The following is a 21,436-nucleotide window of genomic DNA, read 5'->3' on the forward strand; positions in this document are numbered from 1 at the left end:
CCAAATGGAGGAAGGAAGTTGAGGAAACGACCAAGTCTGATCAGCAGTGGAACGTGTATCTTGTGTGAGGAATGCACTAGGCAAGAGGTGAAAAGTGACAGAGAAAGTTGTACTGTTCATCTGACGGGAGAGAGAGAGAGAGGAGAGAGAGAGAGAGAGAGAGAGAGAGAGAGAGAGAGAGAGAGAGAGAGAGAGAGAGAGAGAGAGAGAGAAATGAAGAGTGTTGTAGAAGTACTGTAAGACAGAGAAGCTCACAGCTGGTGTTTCGGGAAACACGAGAAAAGGATGCAGGGTATTCAAGAGGAGGGGCTTGGTGGTGAGTGGGGTGGGGTTTGGGTGGGGGGGGGGTGGAGGGGGTTGTCTGCCATAGCAACGGGTGCACGAGGATGTAAACATGGAGGCAGATGTCAACATGCAGGCTGGCAGAGATAGAACCAGGCCAGGCTGATAGAGCCTCAGAGTGACAGGTGGAGGGGAACACAACTCAGACCCCGTGGTGATTGTGACACCCAGCAGGATATGACATCACAATCCACAGATGCCCGCCCCAGATCTACCACTTACCTTCACCAAAGAGTATAGTATACTAGTTATTTACCCTCACGACCTGTTTAGACAGCAGACACAGAGGAAGTGTGTAAAGTAGAATCTGGCGATGCAAATGTGTTGTTTTCTTTGCTTGTCTACACTGGATGATGACTGGATATCAAACAGTTGGTTATTTTGGATTTATTATGTTCTCAAAAGGATGTGATAATAAGACATCAGTGGCAATAAACTTGTGAAAACAATCATATTCATTCTAGCACTGATCCAATAAGGACCCCTCAATCTAATCTTGTCTTGGAAATGGATCTTATAACTCAGTTAGAGCTGACATTTCATTTCATCAATCTGGTGTGGTGGGTGTTTCTATAAAACCAGCTCCAACAACCTCCCCCCTTTCTTGTCCAAAACTTCTACATACTCTTCACGATGCATGACCTGTTAGGATCCTTTTAAATATTGCAGTAAGTTACGTACATAACTCTGCTGTGTTTGAATATTGATGAGATGTTGCATTTTGAGGTGTTACGCTTTAATCGCTTAATGAGAAGAGAGACCACACTCCCAGACCACCTTCTGCTCCTCACGGTCCCCTAACTGATAGTGGTGAGACCACCAGTGATCAGAATCAACACAATCCATGAACCTCAATCCATGAACGGTCTGTAGTCTGTACGATGACCGATAATGAATCTCGTTGTCATCAATCAGCAGGGCTCTGATGCAACTTTTATTGATCGCCAGTTTAACGACTCTGTTAAACTCAGGGAGGATTGACGGGGCTGAGCTGATGGGAGGCTGAGTATGCGATAAGTGCTGTGAGAACAGCTTTCCTCGTCTTGTGTCTGAACGGCTCCATAAGCCCTCCTCCTCCTGCCCTGCTCAGCACTCTGTGACATCAGCACTCTGTGACATCAGCACTCTGTGATATCAGCACTCTGTGACATCAGCCCTATGTGACATCACACACCACTGAGGGGCTGACTGGGGGGGGCGCCATGACATCATCCCATCGACCAGCAGCCTGACAGGATATGAGGGGGGGGAGGTGGGGGGGTTGCCATGGAGACTAGAACACTGAGGGAACAGGATCGCTTCCTGTTGCTGACTGCAGGGCTGTGATGCGATGACCCCTCCTTAGGCTTAGACGTGAGGCTCATTCGTGCCCTAGGACAACCCCCATGCAGGGAGCTTGGGCCAGAAAATGAGCTCAGTCACACTGCCAGGAAACCACAAAGAAGTACAAGCGGATGACGTCATCATGTGATCATCATGTGATCAAGCCTATTTTATTTTCCCTCCTAGTTTCAAGTTTCAACTGTGTTTGCCTTCAAGCTATTTGTGCTCTTGCTCAACATGTGTGTGAGTTTGTAATACTGAGCCTCTGCAGGGGGATAGCAGGTTCATAGTGAGGGTCATGCCTGGGTCTTCCAGAGACAACAGCCTGGTCAGAGGTCAGAGGTCAGAGAGGAGAACAGAGCCTCCCTCTGACTCCGGGAGGTAAGGAGTTACAGCGAGGTCACAGCACGTTCATTGCTTCTCAGTTTTGGCAGACGACCCCCTCCTCTCCCTCCTCTCCCTCCTCCCCCTCCTCCCCCTCCTTGTCACTGTAAGGAGGGGAAAAAATGAAGAAGGAATTACCTAAATTTGAGACACATTAAACACAGCTCTTTTAATGGCTACTCTGATTCATTTTTCCCAGCCAGACACTGTCTCAGTAAACTGATAGAGGTCTACGGCAGTAACCAGGGGGGGGGTGGACCCCTTGCTGGTATGTAGGATGTGAAAAGCATTATGTCCATACTTACCAAACGGTGCAGAGGAAAAGGAACAAGGGGATGGTTTGGTGGGTGGTTACAATAGGAGGGGCAGCATTGGAGGGGGGGGGCTAAAGAGTAAGACATGACCTGGATTTCCTTCATCCGCTCTCCCATCACTATGGTTACCGCAGCTAGTTACCTTTTTTTGTGTGCAGAGGAACAAGTAGCCTTGTATCTTTAGCGTGTTTTCTAATGAGGGGGTTTTGGAGAGGGATGACAGGGCACAGCGCACACCCACAGGGGAGGGTGGGGAGGGGCCATTATAGTGTCCCCGGGACCGCCTCAGACTGGAGGCCCCCTGCCCTGCCATCCTGCTGGCATCCTGGCACTGCCATGCAGACAGACCGGGGTGGGTGGCATTAGGCTGCAACACCCATTTAACACGCTGAATGTCAGGCCTAGTGAAAGCCTCTAATTTAGACTCAGGGAAACGCTTTGGAGGGTGGAATTATTCTACTTTAGGTTCCGGGGAAGAACTGTTTCACTTCTAGTGGCCAATGGGACAAAAGTCTCATTTACTGTAGAGAAGCCATATCCATGACTTTGCAATGAGACAAGGTAGTTGTCTAATAATTGTCACTGACACTGTGTCTGTTTATCTCTTAAATGAATGATAAAGCTCATCTCCCATATTGTACTTACAATTAAACATCCCTCAGGTCAACTTCAGCCAGACAGTGGAACTCAAGTATTCTTTCAGAGAAACCTTCTCAGCAAATACAAAAGCTTGTACTACATTTTGTGTGCCTCTGGGTCTTGCTCCACAATATTAATACAATCAAATCTAAAGCCCTAGGATTTGATGCAGGAGGGAAACCGGAATGTGTCCTCCATTTTAAATGCCAGACAAAAGAAGCAAAAACCACCCTGCTATTACTGTGGCACAGGACTGGCACCCCATCGTTAGCAGGGTCTCAGCCCCTTAATCTAAACTTTCAATGGAGACATTTTTGGAGGAAACAATGCAGCACTTTGGACTGGCAGCTGTGTGAGAGCCACCCATATTTACTCAAATGTTATTAATAAAAGACACAAATGAGATGTTAATTCCAAAAAGTTTAGGGATTAAATAGATGGAAAGCTTGCCGACACAGCAGGCATCAACTTGCTTCAGTAAAAGGGAAACTGTATTAATTCAGTTCTGTTTATTCAGTGTATTTAAGACAAGCTTACGGAGCACGAGGTCTTTGCACCAGTACTGACAATGTGTGGATATTTCCATTGTTGTTGCACTTTGAAACGGCTGTGCTCTTCAAAACACAAGTGGGACAAAAGTGGGAAGCATGCAAGGAGTGTGTCAGGTGAGCTCATCCCAGCCACACCTTGGTTGTGACCTGTATGTCATAAACATGTTTCCCAGTAGGGGAACGACTGGCTCAATGGGGTGTGTTGAAAAGCTCACGACAGATTGAGCAGGGAAAGAGGATCAAATAGGATGGCCAGTCATTGTTGTCCAACTTTGTTTTACTCTGAACTTGGGTTCTTTTTGTAACTCCAAAGGAAGAGCTGTTTACTCTCATCTGTTTCATGTTGACATCAATGGAGGTGATCCATCAAACTTTACTGACAAGGGCAAATATACTGTTGTTGCTGTCCAAGTAGGTGTAGGTCCAACTTGTGTCCACTCAATGTTCAACTCCAAAGGACATTCAGTAAGTCAATGCATCACTGGTGACATCTGTGAGATTGAGATGCCACCTGGTGGGGAGTTTGGGAACTTGTAGTCCTCGCTTTATATGAGATTCTAGTCAGGGAGAGATCACATGATCTTCTTCATGGTTATATTGGGTACAATGCATTTTTCATCAAATCTTTCATTCATCATTTTTGTCAAAGCTATTTTATTTATTAATCCGCAAAAATATTTGGAATTTTTGTGTTCATTAACAAATGTTGTGGGTGATCTATTCAGACTAACAGTGGAGTTCTAATAAGCCATTCAGCTCATATACAGGTTACACTGGTGCCCCCTGGTGTGAAGTTTCATAACTACAGCAGGAGAGCTACCGTTCTGTATGTTTAGATCAGAATCAGAATCAGAAAGGGATTTATTCGCCATGAAAGTTTGCACAGACAAGGAATTCACTTTGGCAGGAAGGTGCCTACAATAAACATATAGGAACCTAAAATTAAAATATGTGGACTATCTATACTAAGGGTACATAAACTAGCAGTACTAAGTGGAATTAGAATTAAATAAAATGTACAACAAAATAAAATATAAGTTGCCATGAAATAAGACATAAGTTGCCAAATAACAATATGAAAATACAAAAAATACAAATATTACAAAAGATACGAATGAACAAGGTAGAATTGTGTAGATGTAATGTTTTTTAGCAGGAAGTCATTTAAAGTCAGTGTGGACCCTTGGCTTTGTTGAAAAGGCCAACAGCGGAAGGGAAAAAACTGTTTTTGCGGCGTGAAATATTGGTCCTGATGGACCGCAGCCTTCTGCTGGAGGAGTCACACCCACACTGATTCTGACTCTAATCCAGCACAACTAATAATTTGTCAATTGACAAGCTGAATCGTGATTTTATAGCTAGGGTGAAAGTGAAAGGCAAACAGGAGGGTAGATCTCCAGAGGCAGGGAGGGACAATTTTGACCTTTAGTATTACAAGAACAAACCAGAAGCTCTCTACAGACCATGAACCAATCCTTTCTTCCAACCACCCTTTCATTTACACTTTAAAAAGCCGGTTGATTGAGGCATCTCAAACCATGAAGAAATTGTAATAATACCAGGCAAAATCTATGTCCATCAACAAGTATTGAACCTATCGAATCAAACCAGAATCAAAAAATGTTTCCCTGTGATGGCCACAAAGATCTCTTTCACAGCTCTTATCACTTACTGTGAATGAGCGTTGCCATGGAACACCGCGGTTCAGGACCGGTTATTCACAGCTGAAGGTTTTCATCTCCTTTATTAATCTGAAAAGGATGTGTCATTTTCTATTCATGACAGGACTAAGTCTCTCACCACTTTAGCTGCTTGGTCTCACAGTGATGATGCAAGAGACTCCCCAAGGTCAGAGAGCAGGGAAAGTAATCACTGAAAGAGAAGGAAAAAAAAGAATATAGCCGTCTCTGTCAGCGGAGAAGGTGAAATTGGGGTGCCTGGATAGGGTTGATGAACACGGTCACCTCCTATGCTGCTGCACTGTGAAAGCCTGTCACGGTTTTACAGGCTACTCTAGAAACGCCTGCTGTTATTTTTCAGATAGTGTGACAGATTCAAATTGTATCTAAGTTAGATTTAAACAACAACAACAACAATTGGGATGTGACTAAATGAAGATAATTTAGAATATTTCAGAATTCACAATCATACATTGAGCACATGAGTTTACTACTTTACAGGAGAATTGTAATAATTTACTGTACACACAAAAGAACCACAGATAGAGAATGCTATTATAGCAACTATGATAGTCAACATAACAGTGACAATAGCAAAAGCAAGTTACGTGTTAAACAGCAAACTGACAGGAACCACACATTGTGATAGGATCTTCCAGTAGTAAAGAGATAGTGCAACCAGAAAGGCACATTGCAAGTGTCTAAAGAAGGATCTACAAAAGAAAGGCTCAGAAGGTCAGGAAGATAAGTTTCCTTTTTATGTTTATATTCTTTGGGGCCCTTCACATTCATCAACACTCAAAGTTTGTTGTAACACAGACCAGCTGACACACCTGCCTCTCTGGAACCTTCTCCAACAGCCGTCTCACTGATCACACAGGGTTGTTGGACTATAACGTCCTGTTATGCAAGCTACTTCTCTCCACATTGTGTCTGTTTATGAACATGTAACGAGGAAGGAGGGGCGCTTTCATCACAGAGGGTTGCTCAACCCTCAACCCAGGCTTTCTCTGTGCCCCAATTAGCTTTCATGCACTCCAGAACACAGAGGCCTGATCCATTAGCTACCCACCATAGGTCCTTCAGTCAGATAGATCTTAGTGTACTAGAGGAATAATTTAACATGAATCCCCTGTCATGGCTTTAATTAAGCATTTCATTAAAACAAGATGAAAGAAAGTGCACTTGAGAAAGATGCAGCCGTCTCCTGGCCAGCGTGAATACAATGATTACCAAACTGCCATTGTTAATAATATTGGTCCATTGAAATATTTTATTGAGGGTTTTAATTTCACCAAAAATTGAAAATGATTTACGTGATTTTTTTTCTCTCACTTTGGTACATACACTGGTTATTTTAATCACCATTCTGTAAATCAGCTTATGCTAAATCTTAAATGTCGTTAATTTATCAATTTGGTGCACTTCACTCGCTATTATAACTTGGCACTTGAGTGAGAAGTATAGTATTCCAGGTTCTTTATTTAATACTACTTTTACCTAGGAATACTTCCGCAAAAAAAACATTATCCTACTGTATATTGAGTCTTGAATAGGCCTAAGGAATTTTGAGATCTAAAATCTTAAGAGATCGTCACATCGCCTCTGCTTTAAAATAGCCTGATGCTGTAATATTCTACCTTTGGGTTTGAAATTAAAGACTGCCAAAGCGAACAATACAAATGAACCAGCAACAATATTACAATATGTCGACAGAATTCTCACTATCACTGTTCATCGTCACTTTAGGCTAAACCTGTGTGGGTTCCGTAAGCTCTACATCTGGGAACATCTCCGTGTGACCTGCGCTCTCCATATCCGACGGCAACGGCGCGATGGTGTGTTTCATTCGGTAAAGCATCACTATAACCAAGGCCAGCAAAAACAATAGCAGACACACAAAAAGTCCGAGGTATGTAGATAAACTTGGTAGCCTTGGGTCTTGATGCCCTATTTGGGCGATTGTTGTAGTCCAGATGTGCTGGTTGCTGGAATTGAAAGGTGGCTTGGAATAGCCTTCGGGAGATGGAGTGAGAAAGTTCCTCCAGATGATTTGCTCGTCCAACATGGTGATCTGTATCCCTTCTCTGAACTGTCGCTGTCAGTGTTGAAAGATATGAAATCTGTCAATTGCTCATGTCCCAGCTGCATGGAAATTTGCTATTATTCCTTTGTGGGAATCATGTGTAGCTAACGGGTATTCCGAGGTTTCGAAGACACACGTTATTTTGAACGAGCGTATAAGGCTGGGTCTCCTTGTCACGCCAGAAGAGTGCGTGAGATCTCCACGCGCTTTCTTTATATAGGACAGCCGCGCACATCTGCTGTATCTCAAAATACACCGTGGAAGGTAGCTTCAGAAATACATTGAATACATATTTTACAATGAACCTCTGATTCTCTAATCGGATCTAATGGTAAAATTAGATGTGTTTTCTTCAAATATTATTTCATGCCTTTTCGCTATGGTGTTTTTGTATGCTACTGCCTCTTGGCGACGAATTAACCATTAATGAAGTGGTTTCCATGGACGAAATAAGCAGTGACAAAATGTTGTTCCAGGCAGCTCACCCCACACATGTATCTTGCCCACAACCCTGAGTGTTAATCACAGACTTTTATACAGTCGAATTCAAAGCGGGTTGCTTTCGTGTACTATATTTTCAGCGTCAGGGTCATTGTCTGATGACATGACCCTGCAACGTCCAACTTAAATAATTGGATGTAATAAATAGATAGGGACTGAAGTTCTGACCAACAGTAAGAAAACTACAGAACAATGAGGACTGAGAGAGCCTTGTCCACTTAACGGGCCTGTTCTATCCTATCGCGTTATGTACCCCGTAGAGCCAAATCTTCCTCACAGCATGAAGGCTTGTGGCAGGAGCTGTTCAGGCATGTGATGGTTCATGTTTTCCACCTTTTTGGTGGGTCCACCTTTTTGTTTTGCTTTTTGTTAACCGTAAACTATTGTCACGGTTGACCAGACGGGGGCGCACGGTAGCTAACGAAACGCATCGTACGCACTTACTTATAGCACAGACGCGGTCTGTGTGGGATGGTTCACTCTATCCAAACTAGATGTTAACGATTCAGAACTTTCAGACCTGCTGAAAGGGACGTGTGTACAAACCTCCTTCGCGGATTTCGTTATTCAACTTATTATGAAAAAATGTCTGTGAATGAAGTGTACGTTTTCCGACCGTTCAAGTTGATCGCTTTACTTTGTATTTTTCTTGCTCTGTGTTTGGACATCGTTGCGTTATTGAGCCCCGCTTGGGTAACGGCGGATCGTTTTTCTTTGTCGCTATGGGAGGCATGCACAGAATCAGAGGCGACGATCACAGACTCTCGCTGGAGTTGCACCTCCACCTTCACATCTGGTAAGAATAAACTATTCTCTTCAAACCAGGGTTTTAAATAATCGCACACTTCTTACTGCAAATAAATTGGGCGCTTTGCCATGGCCAATTAACCGATGTCAATAACCCCAGTGCATTACAACTATAGTCTCTACATAAATCTTACTCCAACTTTTTTATAACCAATTCCCAGGAAAGCGATTTTTGGTTTAGAAAATTATGTAGGCCAGAAAAACTAGATTGTCTCTGGATTTTAGCCCCAAAGAGAACACGGCTGAGTGTCATGATAGGGACAATCAGTAGCGTGAGCCTAGGGAAACGATTTGGGAACAATTATTTCGTGTGTGGGTGCTGCGGCCGAGATAAAACAATGGACCATTATTAATTTACTGTACTGTGATTGGCATTAGCTCATTGTCCGATGCAATATAGGGGTGTCCCGTCCGCCTTTTTTCTGTTTTTCCTAATCACAAAACCGCGTTGATTTATCTGGGATTGCCTGCAGGTGAATCTATGATATCTATAATAACGTCACGGTTTGTTGATCTGTTGCAATTAGTTTTTCTCTCTCAGTAGGCAGTTGCTGAGCGATTTGTCCCTGTGACACAGTGCCATATGGGTGCTCCACTGACCTCTGTAGCCATTGTGAATGCAGGTGGGTGTGTACTACCTATTGTTGTGACTCTGTTGGAGAGGGCACCCCAGCGCTTTGTTATCCGTGTTACCGAGTCCGTCGCTCTCCCTTTGAATTGGGGGATGGGGCTGGAAGGTCTGAGGCGACACAAAGCATGATTAGATACACCGTTCACAGCTTCTGAGAGGAAGACGATCTTCTCAGGCACAGATACATGATACAAGACAAGACATTGAGACCAAAAGTTGCAAGGCTAAATCTAGAAAGCCCTAGAACGACCATAAAACCATCTTCTAAAGCGGATGGCATCCAGTCGGTAGCATGTCATCATCATGCTGTAATGGCCTATTGTTGCATTCTCGGAACACCCCATTGCTTCCTTTTCCTCCCACAATTAGTCAGCCCACAACAGAGGAATGTAACAATCTCCCAGTAGCTCCGCCAGCTTGAGGCTTCCAGAAGTGTCGGTGTTGTGTTTGTGCTACCAGCAGGGAGAGCCTCGGAAGGTAACTCACACAGCTGTCTTCATCGCTGCCTCCAGCTCAGCCATTTTATCCATTATCACAACCCTCTCATCAGAACCCAGCATGGGGGTTTATCTCTGCCTGGAAAACACCTGTCACTCTCCAGATCCATGCTGTGCCCGGGGGGGGGGGGGTTGCCCTAGGAGCAGTGACGTCCTGGGGGGCACCTTTTCTTATTCCTCCCTGGGCCGATCCAGACCCAGGAACACTCAACATCCATCGTCAGTAGTCATGTGGACTTCACTTGTCCCAGCCAGTCACGCCAGCCAATCAACCAGCCAGCCAGTCAGCCTGCCATCCAACCAGCCAGCCAGTCAGCCTGACGTCCAACCAGCAACCAGCAGCCTGTCGAAAGGGAGCATTATGGACTGGTGTGGCAAATTGTCCTCTGTTGCTGTGGAATGTGGAGGGCTGAATTGGAGGCTGGTCCTGAGGGATGAGAGCGGGGGGGAGGGGGGGGGGGGCGCTGAGAGGCTTTAACACCCCAGGAGACAAAGGAGGGGGGGCGCGCTGAGTCACGCAGTCATGGTTAGGCCGGGCTCATTAGCTACCTTCAGTAAACCTCTCCCGGGCCTTTGAGGCCAGCCAGTCAAGTGAGAGGGATCAGGTTGTGGCGCCCTGCACCCTGGTCCACCAAGCCTGTGTTAGACCGTGGGTAGCAGACGGGATGTGGTATGTTACCCGGAGATCGTCAGAATCAAATCAAATGGGATCTCTTTATAAAACCTCTCTCACACACGTTACCCCAGCTTGTGTCATGGGTACACTTGTCTGATCGTGAACGGTAATCGTCAGGATGGGAGGAAGTGTGGTCGTCAGATGGGAGGAAGTGTGGTCTTCAGATGGGAGGAAGTGTGGTTGTCAGATGGGAGGAAGTGTGTGCTGATGGTGTGTGTTGTCCCACAGACTGGCAGATAGCCACCCTGGTGCTGCTGCTGTCTGGAGGTGCAGTGACGCTGGTGGCCTTCCTGATCGCCCTCATCTCCCTGTGCCGGGGGACTCACAGACAGCACTACCGCACTGTGGCTGTGTTCCTGTTCACCGCAGGTGAGGCGCTCGTGTTCGCGCGCACACACACACACACACACACACACTCAGACACACACAGACACACACACATGCATACACTCAGACACACACATACACTCAGACACACACACATGCATACACTCAGACACAAACAGACAAAGACAATTAGTATTTAGACCCATTAGTTTTAGATTTCCATATAGACAGGCCTCTCTGTCTGACTAAATTTGGTTCCGTTTTAAAGTCAGGCAAGTGTGAGTTTCCAATAGGAGTGTGCAAGGAGGGTTGGGAGGCGGGGGTGACGGTGATGGTTCTGGTTCTGGTTGAGCTGTCTCTCTCTATCCCTCCCTCTCTCTCTCTCTCTCTCTCTCTCTCTCTCTCTCTCTCTCCCCCTCTCTCTATCTCTCTCTATCTCTATCTCTCTCTCTCTTTCTCTCTCTCTATCTCTCTCTTTCTCCCTCTATCCACGGTGAAGAATCTGCTGTGAACCCCTGAAAGCAGACTGCTATGTGCCAAGAAAAAGCAGCCGCAGAATTTGCACTGTTACCAATGAAGAGAGGAATGTATTCCCTCATGGATAATATTGCAGGGGGAAAAACATACTCTCCCACAGCTCTCTCTCATCTCTCTCTCTCATCTCTCTCTCATCTCTCTCTCTGTCGCTCTCTCTCTCTCTCGCCCTCTCCCTCTGGGTGTCGTGAAAGAAGACTAGGAATGACATTGCTGAGCAGCATTGCACTCATGAAAGAAATTCTCTTTAATTTGTCTTCTGTTGATTGTAGCAAATCAACTAAGGTACTGCACATACCCCAAACCATTAAGGAGAGAGCATAAAGTCAAGGAATATAAAAAGACATGACGTCTTCTGCTCTCTCTCTCTGCCTTTCTCTGTATGTTTGTGATGGTATATGAGAGAGAAAGAGAGAGAGAGAAAGAAATATATTGGCTTACAGCCAGAAGACGCGGTTTGAAAACAACGATGACAAGAAACCACAGCCTTATTTGGTTTGTGTCCAGTCCTGCCTGCCCAATATAAAACTTGATTATATAACTGACATCCTGTTATGTCATGGCTACTGCTCCCAGAGATTCCTTAACAAATCCTTACAGAAAGTGTTGAAAACGATACCAGAGAATTAATCTATCTATTGAACTATTCAATCCAATCCATCCATTGCGTCGTTTCAATTCAACAACAAAATAGAGCTTCCCTCTCAGCTGTGAGGACCACAGTCGGGCCTTTATATCCATGTGCGAACTGTTCTGGGCTGCGTTTCCCGATAACGATGGATCGTAGCAACTATCGAGCAAAAAACTAAATTGACCATGGCTGTTTGTCATTAACAGAGTGTACCCTATAAGATGCAGTGTCGTCCTACCGTGGTGTGTAATTGCTTTCAGACCTGGTGATGATAAAGGTCCTCTTATGGCAGCAGAGTCCTGACCAGGAGACGGCAGGGCTGGGGGGGGGGGGGGGGGGGGGTGCTGTGTGTGTAAGTGAGTCTGAGTGGCTGAGAGTGTGTCTGCTGGCTAGAGACTCAGCCCTAGACGCCTGGGCTCCGCCTGGGCTCCATCAACACAGTCACGTTCCTGGGCTGCTGCCCCCCCGCTGCCCGCCCTCCCTCCCTCCCTCCTCCTGACCACACGGCCATGTCCTGCAGGAAGGAAATAGGTGGAGTCTGAGAACATTACACAATGTCTCCTCTCTTAGGGTTAGTCCACATGTATACACCCTCCCACGTGCTCGTTTCAAAAAGGGAAAAGAAGACAAGCTACCCGTCGGTGCTGTGTGTAGTGTTGTTTTTTATGTGTGTGTGTTGGGGGGGGGTGCATGCACACACACACACTCACACGCACAGAAATAAAAGACCGAACCACAATCACAGTCGAGTCATTGCCAACACTGGATCTCTTTGAATAGGTACCGTATAGGGAATGTGTTGACTAATAGGAAATGGGATGCATTAGGACGACAGTGAGTCAGTGTTCCCCTCAGGGTCTGTGCTGTTAGAGCAATGTGGAAATGACTAATGTTGGTGACTATGCCACAGCAGTACATTCGAGTGTGTTGAGGTGACACCGGAAGGGACCACCCTGTGCCACACAGAGCCTAAAGGAATCCACGTCGTCCAGGTTTCACACGCATGGCATAAACACACATAGCTGTGTGGTTCTAGAGGGGCGGTATGACTCAATGTGTTCTCCGTAATGACTGGTGTCGCCAGACATCCAACCACAGCCCAGCAGAACGCAGGATCCCTAGTAGTTAGGAAACACCACGGGTCGTTTATGTATTTGTCTGGGAAATTCTTATTCAATGCCTTGCCCACTTGAAAGTCTGCATTCCTTAGGATAGAGTTCCACAAGCCCCCTAAAAGTATGGGGAAAAAAATGTATCCTATTTGGTCCTTATTGATCTGTTTGTCTTTGTGGTAAATTGTGCTTTGTTGTGACTCTGAGAGTAGTAGTCTCCAAGTCTCCACAAACCCTTGTATGGGTTGATACAAGCTATTAGCAGCAGTACGGAACAGTACACAGCTCAACACCCACATGCAGTACATTCTTGGAGCACGGGCTGGTGTGTTATGCCTGAGCATAAGCTGCTAGCTACGGGCTTCAGAAACAGCTGTTGGTTTCTCTGTGGGAGGGGCAGACAGGGTGTGAAAAGATCCCATGGGAGGATGGAGAATAGAGGGGGGAGGGGGGGGGGGGGGGGTAGGAGCGCCAGGGGAGGACTCCCGGGGGTGAGGCTGTGCACATGGAGGTGTCACTCCACCCCGAGACGTGACGGTGGATCTTTTCCCTAACACTCAAAGACCGCCGCATCAGCAGGACTCCCCCTGGCTCCCGAGTAGCTGACATCATCATCACGGTGTGACTGTACATGACACGTCATCGTACGTGTCATCGTATACGTCGCGCGTGGTTTCCTACCGTGTTGGGGGGATCTAACGCTGAGTCTCTTGTCTTCCAGTGGTTCTCCAGGCCTGCGCTCTGGTGCTCTACCCCATCAAGTTCATCGACGGTGCAGTTCTGCAGACCTACCATGAGTTCAACTGGGGCTACGGCCTGGGTTGGGGGGCCACCATCTTCATGCTTGGAGGCGGCATCCTCTTCTGCCTGCGAACGGACATGTACGAGGACGCTATGTACTGAACCCTCTTTCCTCCCTTCCCCCCTCTCTCTCTAGTTTTCTCTCTCTATGCTCTCAATGTCCCTCCCTCTTTTTGAAAGGCATAAGAGCCCTAGCAGACTGACACATTTCCAGCCCAGCCCCCCCTCTCCCCCAACCCCCACGTACATGGCTTACATAAAAAAAAAAAAGCTTAAACACCCACATGCTGTATTTAACAAACACATACAGGTCCCCTCTGTTATTTATAGAATGGGTGAGCGGACCTGTCTTAGGCTAGGCCTCCTGACTGGTGGGCAGGAGAGATGAAGTAGGAGTCAGAGCTGTGAGGAGACAGTCCCCTCTGGCCCCCTGGGGTCCCCGGGACCCCTGCAAGGGCCTGGCTGTGGCCGCTGTGTTTGAGCACAGAGAGGTTTTTGGATTGGCCACTGTAGTTGTGAACTTTTCTACAGCACATCCAATGGATCTCCATTGTTAGAGGAACCAGGAAGCGGGACTCATTGAGTCTAGACGCTCAGGGTGTTGGTATATATTTCCTTTTCTTTTGTGTATTTTTGTGTAGCATTTCCTGATGACAAATCATGTTGTTAATGTATTGATGGTATCATTAAATTTGCTATCTATTCTCCCATAGGAAGATATATATTTTATGTATTGCTGTTTGATATTTGCAGTTACTGAACACAGAAATAATCTGGGGTCAGAAGGATTCATTCCCTACGTCTTCATTGCTGAAACATATCTGGTTTTGCTAACTCCTCTTAACATTTGAAGTGTTCAATAAACAATTCTGATATGTACGCAATGCAAAATATGTTACTCTTTTGTTTGAATGATACCATTTGTTTGTTAAACTGAGCTTTCCAAACCTTCTCCTCTGTCCAGTTGTACACCCATTTAAAATCACACTCATCTCCTCTCCAAACACCCTTTGTTTTGACATTAGCACAACGACTGAGGGTAAGAATAATCACAGCAAAACTCCATCGAGTTCCAACTCGGTCTGAAGCAAGCCACAGCCACCCCAGCCTAACAAGACCACTGGCTCACAAAGCTCCAATCAGTGAAGTCGTCTGACTATGGCAGGAATGTAGCAGTGCTGTGGGGGAGAGAGAGAGAGAGAGAGCTAAGGGTAGGTGCTCTGCTGTTCAGGAAATGGCATGGCAGAGAGCCAGGCAGCTACAGCCACTTTCTCCTTTCCGGTTCCACAGCACAAAGGGCCTCACAGGCCAGGCTAGGGGAGGCCATTGCCCCGTTATGGCTGTCATTATCAGGGCTGGGTTTGCCGGCCAATGAGACGTGGGAATGAAACTTCTGGGCTGGAGAGTGATGAGGTTCCCTGCTTTTGGTTGGCAAGGCTATTGATGGTATCTGAGGGCTTCACACAGACACTAATACGACTTCCTGTCCACAAGATGAAAATGGGGCCAAATATCACAGTCAAATAGTTCAGGACATTATAATCTGTGCTACAATGTTTGAGGGCAGGTGTATTTGTCTGAAGATTCAAGGAATCCGTTTATTATTAAACGGATGCCTAGATTAATTCATTTTATTTGTTAATTATGAGATGTACGACATATAAAATATTATTTTCTAGATGGATTATGGGTGACTGAAGGTTCATGTCTTGTACAGTTAACACCTCTTCCTCCAAACATTTATGATACTTAAAACAAGCAAAGTTTCCCTATCCTCGGGACATTCCACAGTGGGACACTTATGTAAGCAAGCAGTGGGTGTATTTATTGGTTGTTTTTATTAGTTCCCTTGACAAAGCTTGAATTCCCTCTCTGTGACCCAGCCTGGATCCCCTCAGGCTTCCTTCGTGGTTGAGGAATGGAAGGCCCGTCTCGGCTGCTGTTTCAGCCCTGCTCATCTGGTTTTCATTCCAAGGACACAGGGGAGCGGGACAAAATTAGCACCACTACTTTTTTATTTTATTTTAACACAAACAATGATGGAATACTCAGCAAGGGAGGTTTTGAGCCATTCTGTCTCACAGACACCCAGTAGTGAGAGATATTCAGTTTTGAGCTGTATGTCCAGTAGATTGGCCGTATCATGTCCCTTTTGACCATCTGACCACCACTGATTTGCCTTACCCTTTTGTCCTCCACTCCCCTGCCTCTCTGCCTCCCCTCCCCTGCCCTGCCCCACTGGCCCCCACTCTCCTGCCCTGCAGCCCCCCATTCCTCTGCCCTGCCCCATTGCCCCGCCCTGGCCAGCCTTCAGCTGAGCCCTTCTCTCCCACGCACTCTCAGGTGTCAGGTGCCAGCCGTCCGGGTGACCCCTGTCCTCTCTGCCCAGCAGGGCGCTCACTGCACCAGCTGGGTCCCATGGCCTGAAATAGGGTCATCTTCAACACCCGCTCCCCTAGCTTCTTTCTCAGTTTCTATTTGAGCTGCACCAGTGAGAACAAGGCCCATGTTGCCATGCACGCGGGCCTTTGTTGTAGAACACAGACGATATGGTGACAGTCTCTGTTCTCACCCTGTCAACAGCTTCTCAGTTGAGCCTTCCGGAAGCATCCGCATAATACTGTAGCAATATCTGTAGTTAAGACCTTGGGATCCACTATGGTGTGTGAAGCCTAAGTCAATACAGTAGTTTTCTTATTATAGAGATGACCTCTCAGGAATGTGTGGACCGCAGCTGATCTGTTATGGGGTCAGGGTCACATAGTGGAGAGGCATGGGAGCTATACATGTTCTCTATAGGACAGACCTCCATAGCATGACAGGTATCTAAACATGTTACATGTCGGTTACGGGCCACAAGAAAGGAATTCATTTAACTTGGTGGAACGAACTGTAGGTGGTTCAGAGAGGTAGGGTGAAATGAAAGCCATTTTACTATTGGTTAGTGGTTTATCTTACGTTTTGGTTTAGGTCACTTTTATGGTAGGAACTTTGAAGAATAGATTGTTTAAATAAAGGGTTGGGGCAGAAGCCTAAGAGTCCTAGTTTGATGGTACATGAGGGTGTTGTCTTGTCTTTGTCAGCTGAGAGACATCTTAACCATGAGAAAAACATAAAATAAAAAAAAATCAACATTGTGTAACATCATTCTTGAAACTTTGGCTTTCAGGAAATATTTATTTCAAAATAAAAACACATGGCTGTAAACGATAAAACCATTGGTCCAGAAGCCACAAACGCCAGAGCTAGAATGCATGTTTACTCCCAACATAATTGTGTTTCCTTCTTAATCTTCCTCATTACTCTACAACATCCCCCAGCTTTGAGGTCAGTGGATATTTCTCAGTTTCAAGGTCTGTCTGGCCACACCTGCCTCCTTCACGTGTTTCACTTTCGCCACCTAGTGGATAAACTCTGTGGTATCATGCTTCTGAGTAAATGAAAATAACATTAATGAAGGTGGTGAAACCATAACGGTTTGTAATGATTTCTGTAGAAACTGTCATCTTCGTTTGGCCCTAGGTCTCATCAACAGGATGTTTTTCCAGCTGCCAAAGCTGGTCCTGTTTTTCTGGAGGTGTTGGAGGAGGTGACACCAGGTTGTTCGACACCTTCAGACAAGTCGACACTCTCACACCTGGCAAGTAACCCCCCCCCCCACCACCACCTCCCCCCCCCCCTGTCCTGTTTCCTCTTAATACCACCACAGTTCTCAGGTCAACATTCACATGTTGTTCAACTTACCAAAAGAAACAAGTCAAATAAGAATGGTTTTGTTTTAAAAAAAAGACAGCAAACAAATGCACATGACATCACACAAACCCTGACACATATTTTTCTTCTTGTTCCAGTATTGGTGTGAGTGGACAGATGTAGAGGCAGGTTATGGTTCTTGGAGGGCAGGCTGACCCCAGGGCCCAGTAACCAGCCCGGCCCTACTCTCTGTGTCTCTGCAGGGACAGATACCAGTTACTGAGCCTGGGGGCCAGAGGGTCCGTGGTGGGCCACGGTGTAGGGTCCAGAGGGCCTCAGATGGATAGGGGCTACGAAGACAGGAAGGTCAGGAGGGATTAAGGGTGTTTGCGGTGGTGGGTTGCATTGGGGGCCAGAGAGTGCTAATGCTGCCGGATAAATGTAAACTGGTGGGCATCTCTTTTCATGGAGAATCTACTTCACAACCATAACAATAACTGAACTTTAACAGCTATTCTTAACCAAAAAATGGCAAATCAAACATATATAATTTATGCATGTGCAGATATAAAAGTACTGACCTCAGGGTGTCCGGCTGGTTGTGGAGGGCTCGGGAACAGGACACGGCAGCAGAGTGACGGTCCTTCAGACTGAACCTCCACTCTGAGACCTGAGAGGATGAGGGCAGCTCAGCACCTGGTCTGGACAGGACCCTCCCCTCTGATCCTAAACTTCAGCAAGGCCCCACCTAAATTAAACATTAACCCAGGAGACGGCAATGTTCCGAATTCCGCTCTCTGTTCTGTCATTTGTAACAGTAATCAATTGCTGCGAGTCAGGAATGATTTGTAGACTCTAAATGCCTGATCAATTCAGTAGCGTGAGTCAATGTGTTTGCTCCCTTATTGATTACTCTTATCAATATTCCTCTTTTGAATCAGGGGGTATCCATGGCAGCAGCTACACAACAGTTAACAATAGTGTCATATCATCCCACCCATGCAGCACCTACCTGCTCACTCACATTTTCTGTGCGTGTGTGTGTGTGTGTGTGTTCAGTTTGACACATCCTCTGAGGTGGTCTCCTTTTCTTGGCACACTCGTCACATCAGTGCCTCTGCTCCCCAGTGGGTGTGTGTGTGTGTGTGTTTGTGTGTGTGTGTCCGTGTGCATTTTTAGCAACACATATAGCTTATCTCGCTGAAGTAATTCACAGATTAATTAGCTGTAACATTTTCTGGGTGGATGATAGCGAAAAAGGACTGTATATCATTATAACTGTGCCACCTCTGCAGAACAATTGTTCTAACTCTACAACAAACATACACACACACTCTCACACTCAACACACACAAGTTTCACACATGAGGCTGGTTGGTGCAGAGTGTCCTTGTCCTCCTTTCATTATCGTGAATGTAGATGAACTGGGAGTCCCGTGGTGGGACGTAGTCAGCTGTATGCATACCTGACCTTGCAGTGTCCATGGCGACACACCAGGACACGCACACACCAGGTGGTCACTCTCCCAACACAGTCTCTGTTCAATATGGCCACGACCCATAGACATACACAAGTAGTCTCTGTGGGTTGTCTTTCGCTGGATAAACTGCTATTAAAAAAAGTGGTGAATTTATCGTTTAGCATAATGTACACAAAGCAGTCGTTTTGCGGTGGACATGGGTAAGTGGGTTTTATTGGCCCTAAAAGTCTTTTTTTATGTTGACGTAAAGTGACACTAGGATGCCACCCAGTGGTGGGTAAATGCTCAAACACAAGACTAGCTCAGCCATTTAAAACCACATTCAACTGCTCTCTCAGGTTTTTAAAATTGTACATTTAGAATTCTCTTTATGTCCTCATAATGCTTGGACCATGTGTTTGGTTTATGAGTTGGCACTTGTCTGGGTTCTGTTCTACTAGGACACTTAAATGGTTGCTGGCAGGCCAGCCAAGAGATAGCCTATCAATCATAGGACTGATTCCATTTCACAGAAAAACACCTAGTTTGGGCTTCTGTGAGCTTTTATTAGGTTATCAAAAAACAGTCCTCAGTCACAAGAGATTCACCCTTCCTTTTCAGTGTTTTGGGGACGTCTGATTGGCTCCTCAGCAGGCTAGGAAGAAGAAGCTGCAGGAGCGAGGTCATTTCCTGAAGTGACTCGGAAATACTGTTCTTGTTCTCACCTCTCATCCTGTCCTCACCTGTCCTTGCCTGTCCCTGTTTTTTTCTCATGCCCTTCAGGTGACATTTCTGTTCCTCCCTTGTTTTCTGCACGGGTAATCTAGCATGGCTGCGCTCCGTTGACCCTGTCGGTGTGATGCAGCCCAGATGTGGGTTGTGATACGATACAATCTGCGGGCGCTGTCTGCTCAGTGTAGTGTAGAGTCTCTCGATGTTATGGTTTGTGAACAGAACCACTGAAAACCCCTTCAGGCACGAGGCCAGGCACATGGGGCAGCAGAGGAATCTGTGACTCTTACTTTCTGCAGAGGGTCACGTCGACCACTCAGGAATACAGTGTCAATTCATATTGGTCCCAAGGATCCCAAAGTGCTGGGCTAATGGAGTTCATCTATACTTAAAATGTATACTTAAAATGTAAGACCCAAAACCAAAACATATAGGGAAAAATCACATCTGCAATATTCACAGCATTTTAACATAGATGTTTATTATGTCACATTTGCAGATGTTACTTCAGCATGTCACGTCATTTATAACAGAGCTGAGAATTTGAAACTATAACCAAACAGTTTCCTTTTCAACAAACATGATAAACCAAGCTAGAGTTCCAGCCTAAATTTGGTTCCAACTGAATCTATAGGATCATAAAGAAATGTGCCTTGGGATGTACTCAGGACAGACAGATCACCTGAAAGAGACCGTGACTCAGGTGACACGTGATTGTTCATCCTTTGATCTGTTCACGGTCATCCTCCTCCCCTTCAACCAAGTCTTATCTGTAACCTCCAAACCCCATTTTACAACTCACTAGGAGTATCAGCCATTTGCCATGTAGTTCCAACTACTACTGACGCAACAGCCAGTGGTTTGAAAGATTGACAATTCCATCCAGTGGTTTAGGCAGGGGGTCCTCACCTGTTGAAAAATAAGGCAGAATAAAATGAATCTGATTTCAAACCTTATTGATTATTTATTGAGCGTGTGTAGTCCTTGGGTTATTCTACATCTAAGAAAAGGGACTTTCAAATATCAGAAAGTTTTGTATGCTTTTGAAATTACTGAGGCAGACAGACAGTAGCCTATATATAGGCTACCTGCTGCATGGGAAGAAATACAAAGCACCACTGTTCAACAAGTAGCCGGCCTGTGGTGTGTATAACGCCAGAGCGCATTACATTTGAGAGTAAACGATTGAATAAGAAAAAGTAAACATTCACGCTTTCCGACCGATGACACATACCTTCGATAGCTTGTTGGCTGTCTTACCTTGGGCAGTCTTGACATTGGATAAGTGACCTTCCGTTGTTCAGATGTAATCATTGTCGACATCCCTGCATATGTACCAAAGGATGACGTAAAGAATGAGCAGAATGGCGAAGAGAAAAAGAGCAATGAATATGGCTTTGGTTATAGGGGAGTCCATCGACTGCATGACTGGAAGAAGAGACGAACGGAGATGCGGATCGGTTGGGCTCTCATGATATCAAAATTCAAGGCGCCTCTCTCCAGTCCCTGTCGACTGATAACGTGCATTGACCTTGTGCAGCACAGAGCAGGAGGAATTTGTTTAAGATAACTTCATCGATCTACTGGAATTCCTATTCCTAAGATCCTAAGACAATCTTAACGGCTTAACTGTTACAATTTGTTTGTATGAAGAAATAGAACTAAAAGCTAGACTATGTATTTTCCCCTTAATGAGCAGTAGCCTAATTAACTTAGT

At 45.7% G+C, this 21,436-nt stretch overlaps 1 protein-coding gene across 1 annotated transcript; it reads left to right on the plus strand.

Moving 5' to 3' along the window:
- The first annotated feature begins 8,281 nt into the window (after positions 1 to 8,281).
- LOC124468203 (transmembrane protein 47-like) lies at positions 8,282 to 14,741 on the plus strand. The gene is made up of 3 exons (XM_047020840.1): positions 8,282 to 8,615; positions 10,659 to 10,799; positions 13,756 to 14,741. Exons 1-3 carry the CDS (start codon positions 8,405 to 8,407, stop codon positions 13,935 to 13,937), a joined length of 534 nt encoding a protein of 177 aa, XP_046876796.1. The 5' UTR covers positions 8,282 to 8,404; the 3' UTR covers positions 13,938 to 14,741.
- Positions 14,742 to 21,436: the final 6,695 nt, after the last annotated feature.

The sequence above is a fragment of the Hypomesus transpacificus genome, chromosome 5 (genome assembly GCF_021917145.1).
Source record: "Hypomesus transpacificus isolate Combined female chromosome 5, fHypTra1, whole genome shotgun sequence".
NCBI lineage: Eukaryota > Metazoa > Chordata > Actinopteri > Osmeriformes > Osmeridae > Hypomesus > Hypomesus transpacificus.